At 40.7% G+C, this 21,767-nt stretch overlaps 1 protein-coding gene across 4 annotated transcripts in view; it reads left to right on the forward strand.

Moving 5' to 3' along the window:
• Positions 1-21,767, forward strand: part of VLDLR (very low density lipoprotein receptor) — a 32,933-nt gene that overhangs the window by 8,815 nt on the left and 2,351 nt on the right. The window contains exons 2-17 of one of the 4 annotated variants that reach the window (XM_007969375.3): positions 4,876-4,995; positions 9,590-9,712; positions 11,104-11,226; positions 12,873-13,244; positions 13,341-13,463; positions 13,550-13,672; positions 14,430-14,549; positions 14,653-14,778; positions 15,265-15,436; positions 16,021-16,239; positions 17,109-17,227; positions 17,844-17,983; positions 18,306-18,447; positions 20,008-20,154; positions 21,059-21,142; positions 21,518-21,598. In XM_007969375.3, coding sequence (XP_007967566.3) covers positions 4,876-4,995; positions 9,590-9,712; positions 11,104-11,226; positions 12,873-13,244; positions 13,341-13,463; positions 13,550-13,672; positions 14,430-14,549; positions 14,653-14,778; positions 15,265-15,436; positions 16,021-16,239; positions 17,109-17,227; positions 17,844-17,983; positions 18,306-18,447; positions 20,008-20,154; positions 21,059-21,142; positions 21,518-21,598 — 2,334 coding nt within the window. The remainder of the gene's footprint in view (positions 1-4,875; positions 4,996-9,589; positions 9,713-11,103; positions 11,227-12,872; positions 13,245-13,340; positions 13,464-13,549; positions 13,673-14,429; positions 14,550-14,652; positions 14,779-15,264; positions 15,437-16,020; positions 16,240-17,108; positions 17,228-17,843; positions 17,984-18,305; positions 18,448-20,007; positions 20,155-21,058; positions 21,143-21,517; positions 21,599-21,767) is intronic. The other 3 variants (XM_007969377.3, XM_007969378.3, XM_037998453.2) reach the window with 3 other exon arrangements.

The raw sequence follows: 21,767 nt of genomic DNA on the forward strand, positions 1-21,767 counted from the left end.
CATAGGAAAACTTTTTTGCTGACTCAGAAATTTGCTTGTCCTGAAAGGAGTTTTAGCTTACAAATAGAAACACTGGCATTAAAGTGGCAGGCAGTAAAGTGAACTAGGCTAAAAATAAATGCCCTTTGTGGCCCCAGAAGTGCCAGAACAAATGGACTGAAGGAATTCCAGCAAATAACACCCATATGCTCAAGCAATGAGTAAGGGCATGAAAGAATTAAATGCTTGGCCCTGGTAGCCCCAGCAGTGTGGCAGCATGAGCCTCTGTGCAGGTTGAAGTACACTGTGAGCCTGGTACCAGAGCTACTTTCTCTATATTCTGGGCATGCATGTTGGAGTGCTCCTGCCAGGGTGCTGCTCAGAGCCCCATAGGGAGATTTGTAGTCCATCTGGAAGGCTTGGTATTTACTCAAAGGCCTATGCAGTTTTTTACTGAAGCTTATGTATTGTTCTCCCAAGTCAACCCCTGCAGGGAAAATTAGACAATGGCAGGCTGACTTCTACATGCTTTAAAAACCCTGCGTTTCTCTCTAGGACATTGGTCTAGACAAGGAATTTATGAAAAAGATCTCAAAAGCTTAGGCCACAAAAACAAAATAGAGAAATAGGTCTTAATTAAACTAAAAAGCTTCTGCACAGCAAAAGAAATAACAAAGTGAAGAACAACCTGCCGAATGGGAGAAAATATTTGCAAACTATTATCTGACAGGAGACTAATATCCAGAATATGCAAACTCAACAGGGGAAAAAAAAAATCCCATTAAAACGTGGACAAAGGACATGAATAGATATTTCTCAAAAGAGGACATAAAAATAACCAACAGATACATGAAAAATTCGTTGCCATTACTAATCATCGGAGAAACGCAAACCAAAACCACAATGACATATCTTATACCAGTCAGAATGGCTATTACTAAAAAGACAAAATACAACAGATGTTGCTGAGGATATGGAGAAAAGGGAAAATAATGCCATTTGCAGCAGCATGGGGATGGAGTTGGAGGTCATTATGCTAAGGGAAATAAGCCAGGCACAGCAAGACAAATATCTTATGTTCTCACTCATGTGGGGAAGCTAAAATATTTCATTCCACGGAGGTAGACGGTAGAAAGATGACAGAGACTCAGAAGTCGGGGGAAAGGGAGGGCAGATGAAAAGAAGTGGGTAAAAGAATACAGATATACAGTAAGATAGAAGAAATAACATCAATGACTGTAGTTAACAAAAATGTACTCGCATGATGGACACTCTAAATCCTCGGATTTCATCAGTATGCATTCATTACATACATGTAACAAAATTTAACATGTACCCCATAAATTTATACAAACAGCACCAAGAAGAACCCTGAGTTTCTTGGAGCCAGTGAACTGCCAATGTGTCTGTGTAGCAATGTTAACTATTTAGAGAAGCAAGGCTCCCAGGAAAATAGGTGCCTTGAAGTGTGCGTAGTCTGATTCCATCTATGTAAGTGATAGTAAAGGTGAGAATTTTGTTGACACTCCAGGAATTCATGCATTACAAATTTAAATAGCCACATAAGTGAGTAGGTACAAGTGACTTCCAACCTCCTCACCCAAAGGAGCAGAGATATTCTAAGTATTAGAGCTGGAAGAAAACCTATACAATTTCTTAACAGAACCCTTTTCAAATTCTTCCAACAAAATCCAACATTCAAAAGAAAGTGTTGGTAGAGGCAGAGGTGGAACACACAGGGCATGGCCTTTCCCTCCACTTCAACCGCCCCTTAACCTAAGGCATTCTTGTGAAACCTCATGGCTTTGAGGAACCCACTAACAATTGCATTTTACCCCAACTTCTCACCTGTCTGAGCAGAAGTGCCTAGCACTTCTACTTCCAAGGTATTTTTTGAGGTGTCATCGGCTTTAGCTTAGCCCTAAGAATTAAAAGAACCTCGAGTGTAGATGATTTCAAGCTCAACTTGTTCCCTTTATGAAAGTATAATACTGAATTTGAGACTTAACTTTCATGGATGGGAATAGACTGCAGGTCCACAATCCTGTAATCCCCAAAGCTTTGGAAACCAAAAGCTTCTTAACTCATTTGGTGCTTTCAATTCTCCTAGAGCTCTGTACAGAAGCAGTCCCAGCTAAGTCCCAGAGGTAGAAAGGTAGAACCTTTTAAAAACTTGAACAGAAAACTTAACAGTGTTCCAGTCAGTGGCTAAGGGATCGGCATTCGATTTAGTGTCTGGGCTCACCCTCTCTGTGGGAAGCAGAGAATTAAACAGAACTAGGGAGCACTTTCTGCCCAGTAGCTGTCCCTCAAAACAAAGTGCTTAGGAAACGAAGAGGCATAGCCATAAAGCTTAAGGTCTTTATTTGCCTGTCTTTAAAGAATCCTTTATAAAGTCAGCTTGTCTTCCCACCGCCACCCCAATGTCATTCTTTTAAACAAGCAGGGACATTTTAGTAGCACACTGTACTCCTAATGCCTATTGCTACTTCTTATTGGAGTGTGTGCGTGTGTGTGAATATGTGTGTATGGTTGACAGAGAGAGGGTAAAACATAGCTTCATGATGATCAGGCAGAAACTTGAGTAAAGTGGAAATATCTGGGATAAGAAAAGCTAGAAATTAAACTCCTTTTTGGCTTCAGATATTTTCTTAGTAGAAAATGCTGATGCCTGTCCTGAGTCTGCTCAATATAGACTCTTGGAGCAGAGCTGCTAGGATTTTAATAGAATTTATTACTGTCGATAGCTTGTATATTACAACTAAATTCAGAGACCCTCTTTAAGGCAATAGTAGAGTACATATCAGCCTTAGGATACTGTATACCCATATTTAATCCCAGACCACTCTGAGTGCCTATGAAATCTGTAGCTTCAAACTCATTTTTAAGGAGGTTGTCTTCCAGGTGCCTTAACCCTGAGGTGGGAAACTATCATTTGACATTGACCTTTAAGTTGCTATTCAAATCTGATTACAAGGTTCCCATTTTGACACTGTAGATATCAATGTCAATGTTTTTGTCTCATTTTGACTTAACCTTTGGTAACTAAAACCTTAAAAAAAAAAAATCAGAGGCTTTCAACCTTTACTGTATCCTGACTCCAACCTGACTGTTCTTTCCAAGTATATTTATACCTATGTTCTCAGACTACAAATCGTTCTTTTTCTGATTACTCAAGGTAGAGTCTTACCACCTTCACAGTCCCCAAAGGTAATAAGGTTATATAGAACTACAAGACATGTACCCTCAGCATTGAGAATATTGCAGACATATTAAGAATCCAGTGGCAATGAGGGAAGAGGGGAGAGGCACCAGGTACATCATATTTGGTTTAGCAGTATGAAACCGCATAGGTGATGCCTCCTGACAACAATCTCTACCCTCCTCTAGCTCCCCTTCTAAATCCCTAGTATATTACAACCCATAAAACATGTGAGGAATGAAAAAGTATTAAGAAATGAAGGTAGGAAACCATTCTGCTTTGTAGCTGGGTCCTAGCTTAATTAGACTCATGGGAGCAGAGTGATAGATGCTGTTTTAAAAGCTACATATTTAATATCCAAGGAAGTAAGCACACCCATATGGTCATCTTGATTTGGGTCAAATTTTAATCTCCCAGGGAAGAGCCACAAAGCACAGAATGCTCCCAGACAGCAGGGAGTAGCTGACACTAGGGAGACCAGCTAGGGTATTGTGCACGTAACACAAGAGTTCCAGTCTGTGCTTGTCTCTGTAATATCAGTTCTTATGCCAGCATGCCACAGCTGCAAATGCTGAAAGGTGGCAGGAAATTGGAAGGCCTTCTGCTTGGAAACCCTCCCTAAGTAGTCTGCGTGAACTATATGATTCCACTGTTTTTCTCAAATATTTGCAGTATATTTGCTTTAAGCGGCCACATCTGTGCCTTTTATCATAAAGCAATCACATCCGCCAGAAGGACAGAACTGCTAATGATAGGAAGCACCTGAACATTAGCTGGCCTGTGCCGGGCAAAAAAACCAACTGTCCCACTTACAAGTCTTAGTTCACACCATTGTGTGAATTAAATATCCATACATTAAGCATAGAAGAACAGATTCAGAGAAATAGAATCTACATCTTCAGCTCCACCTCACTTTTCTTTCTTCTCGTCTTTAAATGACGAATGATCTTCCTTTCCCTCTTAACTATACTTTCTTGTTGCTTTTATCTTGGAGCTGTTTTGTAAACTTGTGTTTTCCAATTAGACCTCAGTTTCTAAGAGGAGGAATCATGTATTCAATCTCTATTTCTACCCTATTCTTGTTGCTCCTTCTAAATCTTCACTGTGCTTATAATAGAAACATCATTAATGAATAATAGTATGGATGTGGACAAGAAATGCCATTAAAGGATTAGGACTTGGCTGATTATAGCCACACATGTAGTTTCAACAAATGAGAAAAATGAGTCCAGAGGCAGAGATGATGCCCCTTGTGGTCTCTGGGCAATCTGGATTGTTTCTATTTTGGTCTGGTTCCATTTGCCCGAGATCACTATTCCAGCCACCATGCCCAATTTTCAGGTACCAGAAATGAATAGATGGAAGGAAAATGGATCCTCTGTCCTCTTAAGGATATTTTCTAAAGTTGTATATACCATTTCAGTTTACATTCCATTAGTCAGAATGTAGTCCCTTGTCTGTACCTCACTAAGAAAGAGGCTGGGAAATCTAGTATTTAGTCTTAGCGTGGACCCAGCTAAGAACGCAATTACTGTCAGTCACTGGCTGAAGATTCATCCTACTCTGGCCCTTAGGATGTTACAGCCTGCCGAGTCTGCAGTATCCTCCTTAGAAGGTCCCCATCCATGGGTATTAGGTATCTTAAATCTATAACAACAATCCTTGCTTTGCTGAGTGTTCCCTTCTTATTCCAGGGAGAAAAGCCAAATGTGAACCCTCCCAATTCCAGTGCACAAATGGTCGCTGTATTACGCTGTTGTGGAAATGTGATGGGGATGAAGACTGTGTTGACGGCAGTGATGAAAAGAACTGTGGTAAGTAAAGGCTTCGATGACTTATGCATTTTGTTAAAATATGATGTTAATCTGCAAATGTATTGAGATTCTAAAAATAAAATAACTTCTAACAGTTGCTTTGAAAGAGTCTAAAGAATCTGTACTTCTCTGTGTAAAGGAATAAACTTGAATCTTTGACATGGGGTTATCAACTTGAGAATGGAATAAGGTGATGTTCCATTTAAATGACAGGACCTAGTTTATCTTAGATCAGACAAACATGTGGAATAGGAATCTGGGAGAAGGAAGAAGAGGACCAGAAATAGAGACCAACAGAAGATTGCTTAGAAAGGACTGTTTTCCCCTTTTGATTTTCAAATGGCTCTGATCCTAGAAAAGAAGGCAAGCCATGGACATGAGAAAATCCCATAAAGTTTCAGGGGGTTAATTAACCCCTGACATAGAAACTACAAGACAGCACAGATCAAAGATCCGATAAGGATTCTTTTTTAATTCTCTGCCTACAATAGTTGCTCATTCTAAAGCATTAGCAGAGCGGAAGACATTCTCTCCCCAAGAGAATGGGGATACAGTGTCACATCCATCAATCAGCATCTATCAAAAGATCATTGTGAGAAATGCCTATGTATGCAATCTATACAACCTCATGTCAAGCCAAATCAGCTGAGAACTGCGTGGCAAGATCACATTTAGATACCATGAATACATGCTGAAGTTTGCTCTAGGATCCTTTCGTTCCATGTTGTAAACATTCTGAAACAATATTCTATGTGAATATTGGTGCTAACATTGTCATTTATCTTTTAAAAGATGTTACATAAAGATGTTCACTATACAAGGTAGAAATACAGAAGAAAAGTAGAGACTAAATGTAGGTCTCAGCAACTGACACCTTGTTATGCCCTTACCTACTTCTTGCATCATTACTAAAAGGCTATACAGTATGCATCATGGCAGACCTTGTTCTACACCTGTTCGCTCTGAGCAGTATCACAGGTGTTTTTATGCCAATGTGTAGAGCAGATAAGCAGCTCCTTTGAAAGCATAAGAAAGTCAGTTCTACAGTCTCAGGGAAGAAACTTAAATCCAGTCGTAGGACCAAGAATAGTTCTCCTGTGCAACACTTTCCCATCATTTGCATTTTAACACTAAGATTTTAATCTATTCCACAAGACATTGAGTCTCATGCTATTTCTGGGTTACCTAGGTAATTTAGTTCCCTCACTAAATATCTCCCTAGAGAGTCCTCACTCTTGTCAACTATTTTCCTGTTGTAAGTTGCAATTTTTTTTCTCTATTCTAAACTATATATTTGGCAAAACCCATTGCTTGTTCTTAAAAAGCAATTATTCTCTTTATATTGCAAAAGTCTTCTTTTACCATCTGACTCAGTAGGAACTAACCTGGGTCAACTTGGGATTTTTCTAAAATAGTCTTGTATAAGTACTCTCTACTAGCCACATGGTAGGAGAGTTTGGAAAAGAAAAGGAGGTAGACATATATCTAATCAAGATCATTTGAGGTAGGAAAAATTGTATTCTTAGCCACAATTAGTCTCTACTTCCCATGTGTGACAGTAGAGAAAGAAAGTGGAAACATTACAATCAGGGAAGTTCTGAGTGCTTACTTTGTTTCTCTATGGAAGAGGAAAGCTGTAGAATTACTTAAAACTTCCAAAGCTACCTCCTATTTTTGGTCTAATCTCTTAATATGGAACTTGGTTACAATATTTAGTATGGTTCTTTATTTCCAGTATGTCAGTGGGCATAGTCAACTTAACTTTAGATTCTCTAAGCCATGTGCTTCTGTTGGTCCCATTAACTCGTTCTTTTAGAGTGTTAGGCTGAGCTAATTAATCAGCAACCTAAGTACTCTAAATATGTAACTGCTAATTCTCTTCCTCTGTAGCACATCTAAATTTTTACTTGTCTCTCAAGGCCCAGTTCAAATATCCTTTCTTTACCCTCCCAGTCTATGCTCCAGATGAAGAGAGATAACCCTACAGCAATTTGTCTCTGTTTATCTTTTGCTCAAACACTCAAATACAGCCAATCTTTCACATCCTCATTATGTTTTCTAAGACTTAAAATCATGGGGGGCCAGGTGCAGTGGCTCATGCCTGTAATCCCAGCACTTTGGGAGGCTGAGGCGGGTGGATCATGAGGTCAGGAGATTGAGACCATCCTGGCTAACACAGTGAAACCCTGTCTCTACTAAAAATACAAAAAAAATTTAGCTGGGCGTGGTGTAGTCCCAGCTGGGCACCTGTGTAGTCCCAGCTACTCGGGAGGCTGGGGGAGGAGAATGGCGTGAACTCGGGAAGGCAGAGCTTGCAGTGAGCCGAGATCGTGCCACTGCCCTCCAGCCTGGGCGACAGAACTAGACTCCATCTCAAAAAAGCTGCCAGGAGCAGTGGCTCATGCCTGTAATCCCAGCACTTTGGGAGGCTAAGGCGGACGTATCATGAGGTCAGGAGATTGAGACCATCCTGGCTAACACGGTGAAACCCTGTCTCTACTAAAAATACAAAATATTAGCCAGGCGTGGTGGCAGGCACCTGTGGCTACTTGGGAGACTGAGGCAGGAGAATGGCTGAGGCAGGAGAATGGCCTCCGCAGGGAGGCAGAGCTTGCAGTGAGCCGAGATCACACCACTGCACTCCAACCTGGGTGACAGAGCGAGACTCTGTCTCAAAATCAATCAATCAATCAATCAATCAATCAATCAATCGTGAAGTCTCTTTACAGCCATTCCACTACTCCCTCTTTTGCAACTTCCAAAGAATATCACAGGTTGAATTACAGCAACTAACCCTGCAGACCCTCTGACTTCTTCCTCCATGCTCAGGAGAACATGGGCCTTGAATAGCACTTAATTCATTAACACTAGTGTTTGAGTTTTTCAGTGATTTTAGAAACAGTCATGAATCTAAAGCTAGCATGGCTAGTCTTGTTTCCTTGGTTATGTAATTCAAGGAGATAATCCTTTTTAGATCATAATTTGCCAACCCATCTTGAGTTCTAGAAATTAACTATAATCACTATCTCTCCCCTTTATAATATCTTACACTGAACCAGAGTGGTCCAAGGGCAAACTCTAAACTCTGAGAGTTCTACTTACTTTAAGCCAGTGATGTGGGAAATAGTCCCTTTCAAATGTTCATCAAATTGTGAATTTTTCACTTATTTATCTTTACAGAATATATGTTATAGAGGAATGTTTTAAAATACAAATTTGGGTAGAAGTTATAAGCATATAGGCAAGAAAGAATATAATGTAAGAAAGATAAGCTTAGGGTATCCTGTGTGGCTACTTTATATCAAGATTCGTCCTACTCTGTGATTCCTTCATGGCTAGGGTAATCAAGCTGCCCAATTTGCTTAGGACAGCCCTGGTTTATACTTATCTTCTGGATTAATTAACAGTGTCCCCTTTCTGCTGAGACTGTCCCAATTTGGACAAAAAATTGCATGGTAACCCTAAGTATAGGGGAAATACCTGCCCCAGCAAGAATTAGCAGCAGAATCAATTCCTTTCCTTAGGCTATTTTAACATTAGCAGTCAGTTATGGATATTAGCACTGACAGCTTCAATGACTTTTAGCTGATTGATGTTAGCCTACCCCTTGACTAGAAAGGCTAAAATCATCTCTCCCTTGAATTCTAAATACAACATCTCTTGTTACACTGATTGAGTTTTCTCCCCTTTCTATCTGATGAGTTCCTTTGCCCCTGTAGACCAGTATGGGTGACAATATTCAGTACTGGGGTTTGGCCTTCATTCTCCACACTAAACACATGTGTTGTTAAGGGATGCCCCTTGAACAGTGTCTTAGCTCAGACTGCTCTCACAAAAACACCATAGATGGGTGGCTGAAACAACAGAAATTTATTTCTCATAGTTATGGAGGCTGAGAAGTCCAAGATCAAGGTGCCAGCAGATCTGGTATCAGGTGAGAGCTGTCTTTCCGATTTGCAGATGACCATCTTCTCACTGTGTCCTTACATAGTAGATTACAAAGAGAGAGAAAGCAAGTGCTCTGGTTTCTTTTTATAAGGGTGCTAATCCCATTCATGGGGACTCTACCCTCATGACTTAATTACCGCCCAGAGGCCCGACTTCCTAATAACATCATATTGGGGCTTAGGATTTCAATACATGAATTTTGGGTGGAAACAAACATTCAGTCCCCAGCAAACAGTTCTACTATGATCCAGTCAGAAGAGGGAATGTTTAGCTGTTAAATGTATGAAGTACTTGAATGACTTGGAAGAAATACATGTAGAAAATGAAAGTGTTACTTAATCTCAACATTATACAATAGGCAGGAAGTTAAATGTAAGATATCTCCGAGTCGTAAGATAATGGGCAACCTCCATCTGACCTTGACTTCAGTTTTCTCCAAATCTCTCAAATGAGCATCTTCCTTCTCTGAAAAAAAAATAATAATAATAGTTTTTCTGAAGTTTCCCCCTGGATATTGGCAATTGAGTGCCCATTGACTCAGCTTTTTTTAGAGCAGAACATGCTAAAATGCAGTATGAGCCCTCATGTGAAGCTAGGGCTGTGGGTAAGTGACTTCAACTTTAACCCTTCAAATAAACGTTTGCAGTAAAGAAGACGTGTGCTGAATCTGACTTCGTGTGCAACAATGGCCAGTGTGTTCCCAGCCGATGGAAGTGTGATGGAGATCCTGACTGTGAAGATGGTTCAGATGAAAGCCCAGAACAGTGCCGTGAGTGTAACTTGCTTTGGCCTTGAACTTTCCTAAGTTGTTCGGTGTCTCACATTTCTAAGTATTGCTTAATCTACTACTTGGTATTCATTTTTCTTTGCCCGCCTTAAAGTTTAGGTCAATTGACTCCAAAGTCAGTCAAATCATTACCAGTTTATCAGCCTCCTTTAAAGAATGTTCTCCCTGGTCCAACAAGACTTACATTCTCTTGGGTAGCTTTACTATTGAATACTTAAAACTGAAGTCAGCAGATTCAATCAAGAACTCCTTGACTAGGTGCATAGATTTCAAATGTTTGATTATAATGACTCTGAGCAGATGGTACTCTGGTCCTGGAAGCTAAGTCAAGAAGTGAGGGTTCCCTATGGGCCAAGCATAAACTTTTAGAAGCACAGCTTCTCATACTATTAAGCTATTACTGAAGAGGTAAGGTAGCTAGTAATTGGGTGAATAGTGACTTCTGACACACATGTAGCCTAAAGTTACTAAAATGGAGATCTTACAGCTTATTCTTAAATAAGATAAACTTCATAGGTATGCAAGTGTATACCTGTGTCCTTAGGAAACAGTCTATGAGACCATAAAGAATGATGGTTTGGGATCATATAAATTGAGATCACATGAATGTCAAGGCAAAGAAAGTCTTAGAGTTTATTTTGAGTCAGTAGAGGCCTGCACTGGTAGAAGCACTAAAGAAGGACTAACATGAACAAAATTTAGGTCTAAAATGTGATTATGAAAGAAAATCAAATGGAAAGGAAGATAAGGGTGTTACTTTCAATTTTGTAGATAAGTGAGGGGAGTAATATTGGTCAAGACAAGTGAGTTCAAGGACTGCGAGCTAAAGACAGGTTGTGTAAAGATTCAGCCTCAAGTTTTAGTGGAGAATGACCTCGTCAAGTCAAGCATTAGGGCATGCTTCTACTTTGCAAGATGTCAATTTAAAGGAGGTTGTGAAGGAGGCCTGTAAAGGAATCTAGGCAATAGAAGATTTCCTAGGTGTTTGACGATCTGACTTTTCATGCACTTGAGATTAGATGACAATATCTGGGTCTGTCCACTTGATATCCAACAGATAAATAGTGGTCTAGGAGCAGCCCAGCTAGTAAACTTCACCATGCCAAGTAAAACAAAAGCCAGAACTGAGCACGCCATGGGACCTTGAAGGAGTGACGTGGTCAAGGCTGTCAGGTACGCTGTCAGGTAGCATAGGTTGGCACAGCTTCTAAGGAATGGAGCTGATGAAAGAGCTCCCCAGGCTTCAGCCAGTTAGAATTTCACCAGTTGCCAGGCTACTGAGTCACAGGTATTAGCGCTTCCAGGCAGCACAGGAGCATCAGCTTTGCATTGATCAGTTTTGAGGCTCTTTTGAGACTGTATATCATCAACAGATATGAGAACATGCCGCATAAATGAAATCAGCTGTGGCGCCCATTCTACTCAGTGTATCCCAGTGTCCTGGAGATGTGATGGTGAAAATGATTGTGACAGTGGAGAAGATGAAGAAAACTGTGGTAAGAAGATCAGTGTTGAGTGACGTAACCCAAAGACCCTTTTCCTAAAGGAAGGGTGGGCAGGGGAAACTAACCTAAGCATGAAGAGGCACTGACATTGACTCACTTTTCAGTGACTTCACTATCTGCTCAATTACTCGTCCTTCATAACTGCCCTAAAACCCTAAAAGACATTCACGTGGTAATTGGCCATTGCTTGGTGTTTCTTTTAGGCAAATAGAAATAAGAAGGTAAGTCATTCAAGGCACTTGTATGTAGCAGTAGCTCAGGGAAGCAGCAATTGTGTGGACTTTTGTCTCTGTTGTGACAGTAATTCATGTGCCTTTTGCACTTTGGCACAATAAAATTAGGTGAGTAGGGTTGGCAAACACATTCGTAGGTCTAAACTTGATTGGGTTATTGGAACAAATTATTTGAGTATTATACAAATATTTCTTTGCCCCTAAACTAGATTCTGGCATAACTTTTTTGGGGGAAAAGAAAAAAGACACAGAAGCATGAATTAACATCTTGCCTCAGATACCCAAAGAAAAGTCTACCCAACTGGTAATACCTTTGTCTCCTGTTGCAGTTCCTGTCTCTGAAAGCTAACTCTGTTTCCTATTCTTTCATGTTTCTGGTCTTGGAAAATCTTTAATAAAATGCTGCATGTTGAAGGTGAAGTCCTGGGAAAATCGCTAGGTTGAACAAACAGTGCTTTGAATGTTCTTTCAAGCTAGCGCCCTTTTTATAGGGCCTCTAAAACCTACCCAGGTCTGACAAGCATGGGTCTCCTGATATGGTAGTAGTCAAGGGAGCTCAGGGTACTTACAGTTGAAACACCAGTCTTGTGTATAGAAGTCACCTCCTGAGGTCAATACCATTGCACCTAGTCCAATGAGTTTTAGTGTTCAATCCTAGAACTGAGTTTTCTGTATTGGTAAGCCTTGTGCTGCCAAGTGTTTCCCTTATAAATCTAGACTTTGCTTCCCAAGAGAGTCGTGGTCTCTATTCTAATTGCCACCAAATTGTGACCTTGAAATGTTTGGCAGGAATTTAAGTCAAAGTACCAATTGGCTAGTAGGACTAGCTTATCATTGTCAGCATACCTGATTGTTAAATGGTGATTACAGCCCTGGCAGTGACTTTTTCAAAATGGAAAGTGTTTAAGACTTGTTATTCCTGATCCTTATTTAAAGGACCGAAAAGAGGAACCATGTATGGTAGTATGTGGTTCACCTCTTTTTGGTGACAGTGTCTTAATGCTTGTTGTATTACGTTGCATGATATTCTCAACTAGTGATGAGATCTGACAAGCTGTATGTTGATTCAAGGACAACTCAATCTCTGCCTTCCAAATTGAAATCCCTTGTTTCAGTTTGTTATTTATCACAGCCACTTTCAGAGTCAATTGTGGTTCTCATCTCAAATTAATTTCCAGTATTCAGCTATTTTCTTGGTCCTTTATTTCTGTTCTTCTTATTTACAGTGTGCCTTCATTTTTTGTACAGTGAGACTGTGTTCTTGATTTAACTCCGTTGTAGCCTTTAAGTTGGGCTAGTAAGTTAGGATTAATGAATAAAGATCAATGTATTAGATTTTGGGACAAGAATCTTGAAAGGACCTATCTTGATGCACTTTCAATGGGGCATCCTCTCTCTTAATAGGCAATATAACATGTAGCCCCAGTGAGTTCACCTGCTCCAGTGGCCGCTGCATCTCCAGGAACTTTGTATGCAATGGCCAGGATGACTGCAGCGATGGCAGTGATGAGCTGGACTGTGCCCCGCCAACCTGTGGCGTCCATGAGTTCCAGTGCAGCACCTCCTCCTGCATCCCCATCAGCTGGGTATGTGATGATGATGCAGACTGCTCCGACCAATCTGATGAGTCCCTGGAGCAGTGTGGCCGCCAGCCAGTTATACACACCAAGTGTCCAGCCAGCGAAATCCAGTGCGGCTCTGGCGAGTGCATCCATAAGAAGTGGCGATGTGACGGGGACCCTGACTGCAAGGACGGCAGTGATGAGGTCAACTGTCGTAAGTAGCTTTCTAGCATGGCATGTTCAGTTCTCTTCCGTGTATCAACTGGGACAATTTGCTAGCTTCATTCCATGGTGTTACCTCCCTTTGTAGCCTCTCGAACTTGCCGACCTGACCAATTTGAGTGTGAGGATGGCAGCTGCATCCATGGCAGCAGGCAGTGTAATGGCATCCGAGACTGTGTCGATGGTTCCGATGAAGTCAACTGCAAAAATGGTAAGGGTTTCTTCTTGTTGGTTAAGCAATGGATTGCTCTGACCAGACCCACTCATGGAATCTCTCTTCTTTGTTTCTCTTTGTAGTCAATCAGTGCTTGGGCCCTGGAAAATTCAAATGCAGAAGTGGAGAATGCATAGATATCAGCAAAGTATGTAACCAGGAGCAGGACTGCAGGGACTGGAGTGATGAGCCCCTGAAAGAATGTCGTAAGTGTACTTGTTGCTCAAGTACAAACCCTGGAAGTTTGATACAATCCAGCATAGCTAACACTGTAGACCCCATGTGATGGCCGCTTAAACTTTTGAATATACTGAAGTTCAATTGTAGACTTCAGAGTGAAACTTTATGACTTAAAAACCCAGGTAGGACAAACTATAGTGTTTGTTTTTTGTGTTTTTTGAGACGGAGTTCCACTCTTGTTGCCCAGGCTGGAGTGCATTGACACAGTCTCGGCTCACTGCAACTTCTGCCTCCCAGGTTCAAGCAATTATCCTGCCTCAGCCTCCTGAGTAGCTGGGACTATAGGCGCCCGCCACCATGCCTGGTTTTTTTTTTTTTTTTTTTTTTGTATTTTTAGTAAAGACAAGGTTTCCCCGTGTTGGCTAGGCTGGTCTCAAACTCCTGACCTCGTGATCCACCTGCCTCAGCCTTCCAAAGTGCTGGGATTACAGGCATGAGCCACCATGCCTAGCCCAAACTAGTTTATAGTTTAACCTCCTTAAAGATAACTGATCATCAATAGAGAAATTTGACTAAATGCTGCTTGACCAACTGGTAACTTGCCAAGGAGATAGATAATCCACCCTGAAATATATACCTATAAAATAAATGATTAGGTCTTAGACAAATCATGGGTTTGACCAGGCCAACTAGATAAGTTGCCAAATAGCTTGGGTTTTAAATGTGAAAGACAGGTATTAATTGAAAATAAGTTGTCAAGTGACTGCTACATTTTTATTCCAGATATAAACGAATGCTTGGTAAATAATGGCGGATGTTCCCATATCTGCAAAGACCTAGTTATAGGCTACGAGTGTGACTGTGCAGCTGGGTTTGAACTGATAGATAGGAAAACCTGTGGAGGTGAGTCTAAGAAGAAAACCTAGACCCTGCGGGTGATGGGAACGGGTAGTATGTACCTAGTAAGGTATAGGAGCAGCAAGACTAATTCTGATTTCCCTCCTAGATATTGATGAATGCCAAAATCCAGGAATCTGCAGTCAAATTTGTATCAACTTAAAAGGCGGTTACAAGTGTGAATGTAGTCGTGGCTATCAAATGGATCTTGCCACTGGCGTGTGCAAGGCAGTAGGTAAATGAACTTGGACTGCTGTAGCTATTGTACCTTTACAAGTCCCTCTAAAAGGTACAGCCAGTGACCACAATTGTCAAACTAAACATGAAATCATACTTGAGAACAATGTTGCTAGCCTCATAATACAGCAGTATCGGTTAAATAGCAGATCTCTCCCCCAGACATCTACCTTGGTCATTCCTTTTGCGTATGATACCATGAATACCTACCAGGTTTGCATGCTCTCTGTTTCCAAAACTTGAGTGCAACTCAAATAAGTGACTTATTCATCACCCACCCTGTTGTTGAAGGTTGTAACCCCAGGACTGCCTTCCTAAACCATAGGAAGCACTTGCAGGTCCCGGGGGCAGGAACTCCAGAACAGATACTACTGACGTATTCCACAATACCTTTACTGTCTAAGATCTCTGCTGGGAGGAGGTGGTTTAGAAAGACCTTGCCTTCTTAAAGCAAAACTAAGTAACCCTGACTTTCATCTTGCAGGCAAAGAGCCAAGTCTGATCTTCACTAATCGAAGAGACATCAGGAAGATTGGCTTAGAGAGGAAAGAATATATCCAACTAGTTGAACAGCTAAGAAACACTGTGGCTCTTGATGCTGACATTGCTGCTCAGAAACTATTCTGGGCTGATCTAAGCCAAAAGGCTATCTTCAGGTAACTTTCAGTTCCATTTGTGGTGTCTTGACATGAGTCATTGTCACTTGGGAAGTGATCTGTGGGATAGTTTGGAGGAGTTTCATTTTGTGTCTAGCCCCATCTAGCATCTAATTACCTGGGGACATTAAATCTAACACTAATTCTTTATTAAATTGTTATCATTTCCTAATTAGAAACTAATAATTGTCTATGAAGTAAAAGATGACATCTTTCATATTTTTTATATTTTCTCCCTTTTCTCTACAGTTAATTGAGAACTGTTCATTGTTGCTACAAATAGAAATGGTAGTACAGCCGTTTCTTAATGGGAACTATAGAAACTCAGATGATGGATACTGAAACAAATAGCTTCACTTATAAATTTGTTGTTCTTGTATATAGAATACATACCAGCAACTAGATAATCCACAGCATTATTAATTTAGCATCAGTAAGCAGCATGGTTAAATAATTTGAGTGGTGAGCTGTGGTGTTGATTTCTTTCTGAATGAAGTCATTGACCATTTTGTAAGCAAAAAGTCCATTCTCCAAGCTCTAATTGTGTCAAACTCTTAAATTTCTTGTGACCTATTCTGTTTCAGTGCCTCAATTGATGACAAGGTTGGTAGACATGTTAAAATGATCGACAATGTCTATAATCCTGCAGCCATTGCTGTTGATTGGGTGTACAAGACCATCTACTGGACTGATGCGGCTTCTAAGACTATTTCAGTAGCTACCCTAGATGGAACCAAGAGGAAGTTCCTGTTTAACTCTGATTTGCGAGAGCCTGCCTCCATAGCTGTGGACCCACTGTCTGGGTTTGTACACCCTTTTCTATCACATAGCTTTTTGAATGGTATCTGTGTAGGTCAGGAGCTTTCTCATACCTGAATTAGTACTAAAATCTCAAGGTTTATCAGCCCTCTACAACAAAGAATTAGAATTCTAATTCAAGATATCAGTTTTGCCCCAGTTGAATGACCCTAGGACGGCCTTATCTGTATGACAGGTCCTCCTGTCTGACTCGTATGACTGATTGCTGGTTGATGTTAATGAATTAACATTCCTGATTTGATGTGTGTACCAAAAGCTGTATCTGAACCCTTTTGCCCACCCAGTTTCTACGCAAGTGATTTTTTAGTTTTTGACAGAACACTTTGCTGGGCTAGCTCTGGATGATCAAACCTAAATGACAGCCTGAATTGTGGGGATTTGGGTAACGACATTGCATCTAAGTGTTATAGAAACATTTCACTAAGGGGGTTCCCTAAATTACCACTAAGTAACATAGAAGAGCAGCTTAGGAAATTGACTAAGGTTGTAGTCATCACAACTGGCTCCCCTGCAGCCTCATTAGAACTCAATCAGCCAACCCCTGCTATGAAATTTAAAGGATATTTGTCTTTCACTCCTCTGAAAGAAGTCACCTTTTAAAAAGGAAACACAACCTTGTGACTTTGGGCCGAAATTTAAATGTCAGACAAACATAGATTATTACAGTTAATAATGAACTTGCAGATTCTTAATATTCAATTTTATTTACCTAGAACAAAATTTAGACCCTTAAGTGTTACTATTTGTCACTAGAGAATCCCTTGAGTTTTCTGCTCAAATTTTGAATTGTTTCAAGCTACAACTTTACTCCTTCTAAACCACTGAGGCTTATTTCTCATTTAATTCTTCACAGCTTTGTTTACTGGTCAGACTGGGGTGAACCAGCTAAAATAGAAAAAGCAGGAATGAATGGATTTGATAGACGTCCACTGGTGACAGTGGATATCCAGTGGCCTAACGGAATTACACTTGGTATGTATGTTCTTCCTTCTCGACCACCCACTCAACTATCTTCATAGTGTTTCCATTTATCTCCATGGTGAATTCTGGACTAGCAGATGACTCTTCTGCTTCCGCCTAAGTTCTAGCAGGAATTTTCAATGGGAGTAACTGAACAACACAAGTAAAATGGTGGATTAGCAAATTACACATTCCATAACTACTGACCTGTTGTCCACCTGGGCCTAATATGTGACACGAACTCAGTGAAGGTTAGGTCTTGGGTGCACTCATACTAAATATTCTGGGCATGAATGCCTTAGCATTTCCTGAATTGCAGGCTTTTAACAGTTTTCTTCTGGCTTTTTGGAGGAGAACAACAAAATTCCAGCCTCTTTTAATATTTTCTGTAATGTGAGTAAGATTTCTTAAGTCATTTACTTTGAGAATCTCAGGTACCCCATTAGTCCCCAAAAATGAATGTGGATACAGATTCTGCATGCTGCTTTACCAGGTTTGTGTGACCCCTGTTAAGAAACCCTGTTGGGGAAATGAAACATAAAAGTAGAATCTTAATTCATTAGATGTTTTAAATGGAAGCCAGAGTAGTAGTGGCTTGTCATGTAATGACAATTCTTTTCCTACCTAGACCTTATAAAAAGCCGCCTCTATTGGCTTGATTCTAAGTTGCACATGTTATCCAGCGTGGACTTGAATGGCCAAGATCGTAGGATAGTACTAAAGTCTCTGGAGTTCCTAGCTCACCCTCTTGCACTAACAATATTTGAGGTAAGATGTGTCTCACATTAAAGTGTGTATACCTTTCAGCTACTATATCACTTTGAGGAGAAATAACAGACATGGTGGGAGGAGGGAAGAGCAGCTGAGCATGGCTTGAGAAACTGCATTCACTTAAAACCTGGTACAAATTAGACACTAATTCCAGAAGCACTTCAAACCTAAACTTGATTCTTTTACAGTTTTATATCTAGTGTCCCAGCTCAGCATTCAATAAACTTAGTCCATTAAATGAGAAGTAAATGATGATGGCCTTAGAAATGGACTTGTATTAATCCTGGATGTGCATGCTAATTGTGGGGTTCTGTTGTAGGATCATGTCTACTGGATAGATGGGGAAAACGAAGCAGTCTATGGTGCCAATAAATTCACTGGATCAGAGCTAGCCACTCTAGTCAACAACCTTAATGATGCCCAAGACATCATTGTCTATCATGAACTTGTACAGCCATCAGGTACCGTGGAGAAGCACAGTCCTTAATAACCACTTTAAGGGAAGCAGCATGACACAGAACCTGCTGGATGTCAGTAGCTCTTGGCAACTCACCTTTCTTTAAAAGGAATATTTGCCCTCCGGTACCCTACCTCAAACATTTCACACGTTATTTTTTTATTTCTGCTGCCTTAGAGAAATGGCTTCTCAGCTTCAGCTCCTAGCTTCCCTCCCAAGCCTCAGTGTCAGATCTTTTATTTCTGCTTCATCCATGTCCCTTGGCCTTCAGCCCCTCTTGCCAAGACTATTGCAGTAGCCTCCAAAGTAGCTTTGGTGCTACAAACTTCCTTTATTGTTAGTTTGCTAGGATTTTTGCAATGAAGTGCCACAAACTGCCTTAAACCACAGAAATTTATTGTCTCAAAATTCTGGAGGCCAGAAGTCTGAAATCAAGGTGCCAGCAAGGTTGGTGCCTCTTGAGGGCTGTGAGGGGAAGGGTCTGTTCGGGGCCTCTTTTCGTGGTCTGTTGACAGTGCCTCCACCTGTGTCTTTTCACATCATCTTCCCTCTGTATATGCTTTTGTCCAGGTTTCTTTTTTCTTTTTTTTTTTTTTGAGACGGAGTCTCGCTCTGTCGCCCAGGCTGGAGTGCAGTGGCACAATCTCAGCTCACTGCAACCTCCACCTCCTGTGTTCAAGCAATTCTCTTGCTTCAGCCTCCCGAGTTGCTGGGACTACAGGAGTGAGCCACCATGCCCAGCTACATTTTGTATTTTTAGTAGAGATGGGGTTTCACTACGTTCACTATGTTGGCCAGACTGGTCTCAAACTCCTGACCCTAAGTAATCTGCCTGCCTTGGCCTCCCAAAGTGCTAGAATTAAAGGCATGAACTGTAATACCAGTCATATTGAATTAGAGCCCACCTTAATGACCTCATTTTAACTTGATTACCTCTATAAATATCCTATCTTCAGTATCTCCAAATCCGATCACATTCTGAGGTACTAGGACTTCAATATATGAATTTTAGGGAGGAACACAATTCAACTTGTAACACCTACTTTCTCCCTGTGACACACCTGATATAGGATTGTGTAGATTCTCAAACACATCAGGTTATATTATGTCCTGCTGAAAACACTTGGCTGGTTCTATCTAAATAAAACCTTCAAACCTTCCTAAGGCTGAGTTTCCTTCCACTTTGTTGGAGCAAGTCAAGAGAAAACCAGGAGAACATACCTAGTCTCCTTTCTCTGAGCCTTCACACTAAACCTTGGGCCAATAGTGAGAGCCAGTCCTGGTCCCTCACCTCCCTTCCCCACCTCCTCTTTTGAAATCTATCTCTTAAAGACATAACTTTTATAGTCTGTCTCTAAGAGGTCCCTTATCTGGTGTCCTTAGAGCATGCTGCCTGTACCTTTATACTTATTCTTCCTTGATATTGCTCTCACTTGAAGGATTGCCAGAGTCAACAAGTCTAAGCTCTTGGGGGCAAGGACTCAGGTCTTCAAGATGTAGAACAAGGCTTTATATATTCTAGGCATTGGAATACCCATTTTAATGGTATTTTTTTCCTGACTAGGTAAAAACTGGTGTGAAGAAGACATGGAGAATGGAGGATGTGAATACTTATGCCTGCCAGCACCACAGATTAATGATCACTCTCCAAAATATACCTGTTCCTGCCCCAATGGGTTCAATCTAGAGGAAAATGGCCGAGACTGCCAAAGTAAGGCATTTTGTGTTTCAACTACAAGTAGAACATACAACAAGCAATATAAGACACAAGCTTGGATTGTTAAGAATTCTGTTTTAGCTAATTCTTTGAATAGATTTGAGAAGATATCTGCTATTGTTGTATGCCGGGTTATCATGTCATTTCTTTAGAACTGATTTAACCCATTTCAACATTAAATGAGTTTATAGGAGACTAAAGTGTCAACATACCTTACACTAATTTGTACCAATTACTCCCTTAACAGCACCGAGCTAGCCAACTTGCAGGTAATTAAATGAGGCCTTAACATTTTTCCTCAAGAGGAGGAGGACAGAAACTATGCTTAAGAAGGCCACGGTTACAGAAACCTCATTGCCTCAGTGGGTGACGCTTCCCTAAAATAACACTTAAGCTGAATTTGCATTTAGTCTTCTGTTCTTAGCTTTTGATTAAGTGGCAAATTAAACTCGTTTGTGTGGCCAAGGAAGCTCATATGGTGAGGCTGGTGAGGTTTTTATTAGCGTGATTCATGGTCAGGTCACGGCAGGGATTAGCTCAGTTTACCAAGAAATTAGTTGCAAGTCAGTCTGGTATGCCTGGTATACCAGAGCATCTTGAAAACATTTCTTGTAATTTCCAGGAACGTGGGATATTGTTTAGAGGGATAAAATATGGTTGTCCATCATTTTGAATTGTCGAATTCTAAACACCGACTGTTCTTCCCAAAGTTTCATGTATCTCTTTTTGCATGAAGATTGCTATTTCAATTTTGACACATCAGCTGTACACTTAATTCAGCAGTGGTTTGTCTATTTTACCTGGTTTTAAAATAACCTTTTGCATGGCTTGTCTGGACAAAAGAGCTAGCCATTCTGGAACCTTGGCATTAACCAGGTTCTTGGTTTTTATAATTCAGGTACTGCAACTACTGTGACTTACAGTGAAACAAAAGATACGAACACAACAGAAATTTCACCAACTAGTGGACTAGTTCCTGGAGGTATCGAGTTCAGTACTGCAAACTGTTAATCTCCACTAACAGCCACACTCTTTGTATCTATAGCTTAAATAATTAATGCAACCTTTAACTGCTATTTCTGCCCCAATTGGTAACCTATATTTAAACACCAAAGACTTAAAATGTGCATATCTTTTCCTGACTGATCTTTAAGGTTTCTAGTAGAGAACTGTCAGTGAAATGGCTACTACAGCGTGTGACTCAGACACTTCTAGGCCAGAGTTGTTCCTGGTGTTCAATTGTAGTAGATACTGAACATCAATGTTGGATGCATAGGTTTTGGCTCCTTACCTGATGGGTAAATCTCTAAATCTTAATACAGACCCTTCTGAACTGATTCCTTTTATTCCTCTGTAGGGATCAATGTGACCACAGCAGTATCAGAGGTCAGTGTTCCCCCAAAAGGGACTTCTGCTGCATGGGCCATTCTTCCTCTCTGTAAGTAGATTTCCTACAAGTCTGGGTTCAAGAACTTCTTAGATACCAAATAAAAATTTTTGTTCATCTGGAGCTACCCCTTTCATGGCCCTTTATGCTGTCATAGCACTTATGACACTGAATTATATTCACTTTCTCCCCCACATAGTACACTAAATTAAGGCCCATA

This window comes from Chlorocebus sabaeus, chromosome 12, assembly GCF_047675955.1.
Source record: "Chlorocebus sabaeus isolate Y175 chromosome 12, mChlSab1.0.hap1, whole genome shotgun sequence".
Taxonomy (NCBI): domain Eukaryota; kingdom Metazoa; phylum Chordata; class Mammalia; order Primates; family Cercopithecidae; genus Chlorocebus; species Chlorocebus sabaeus.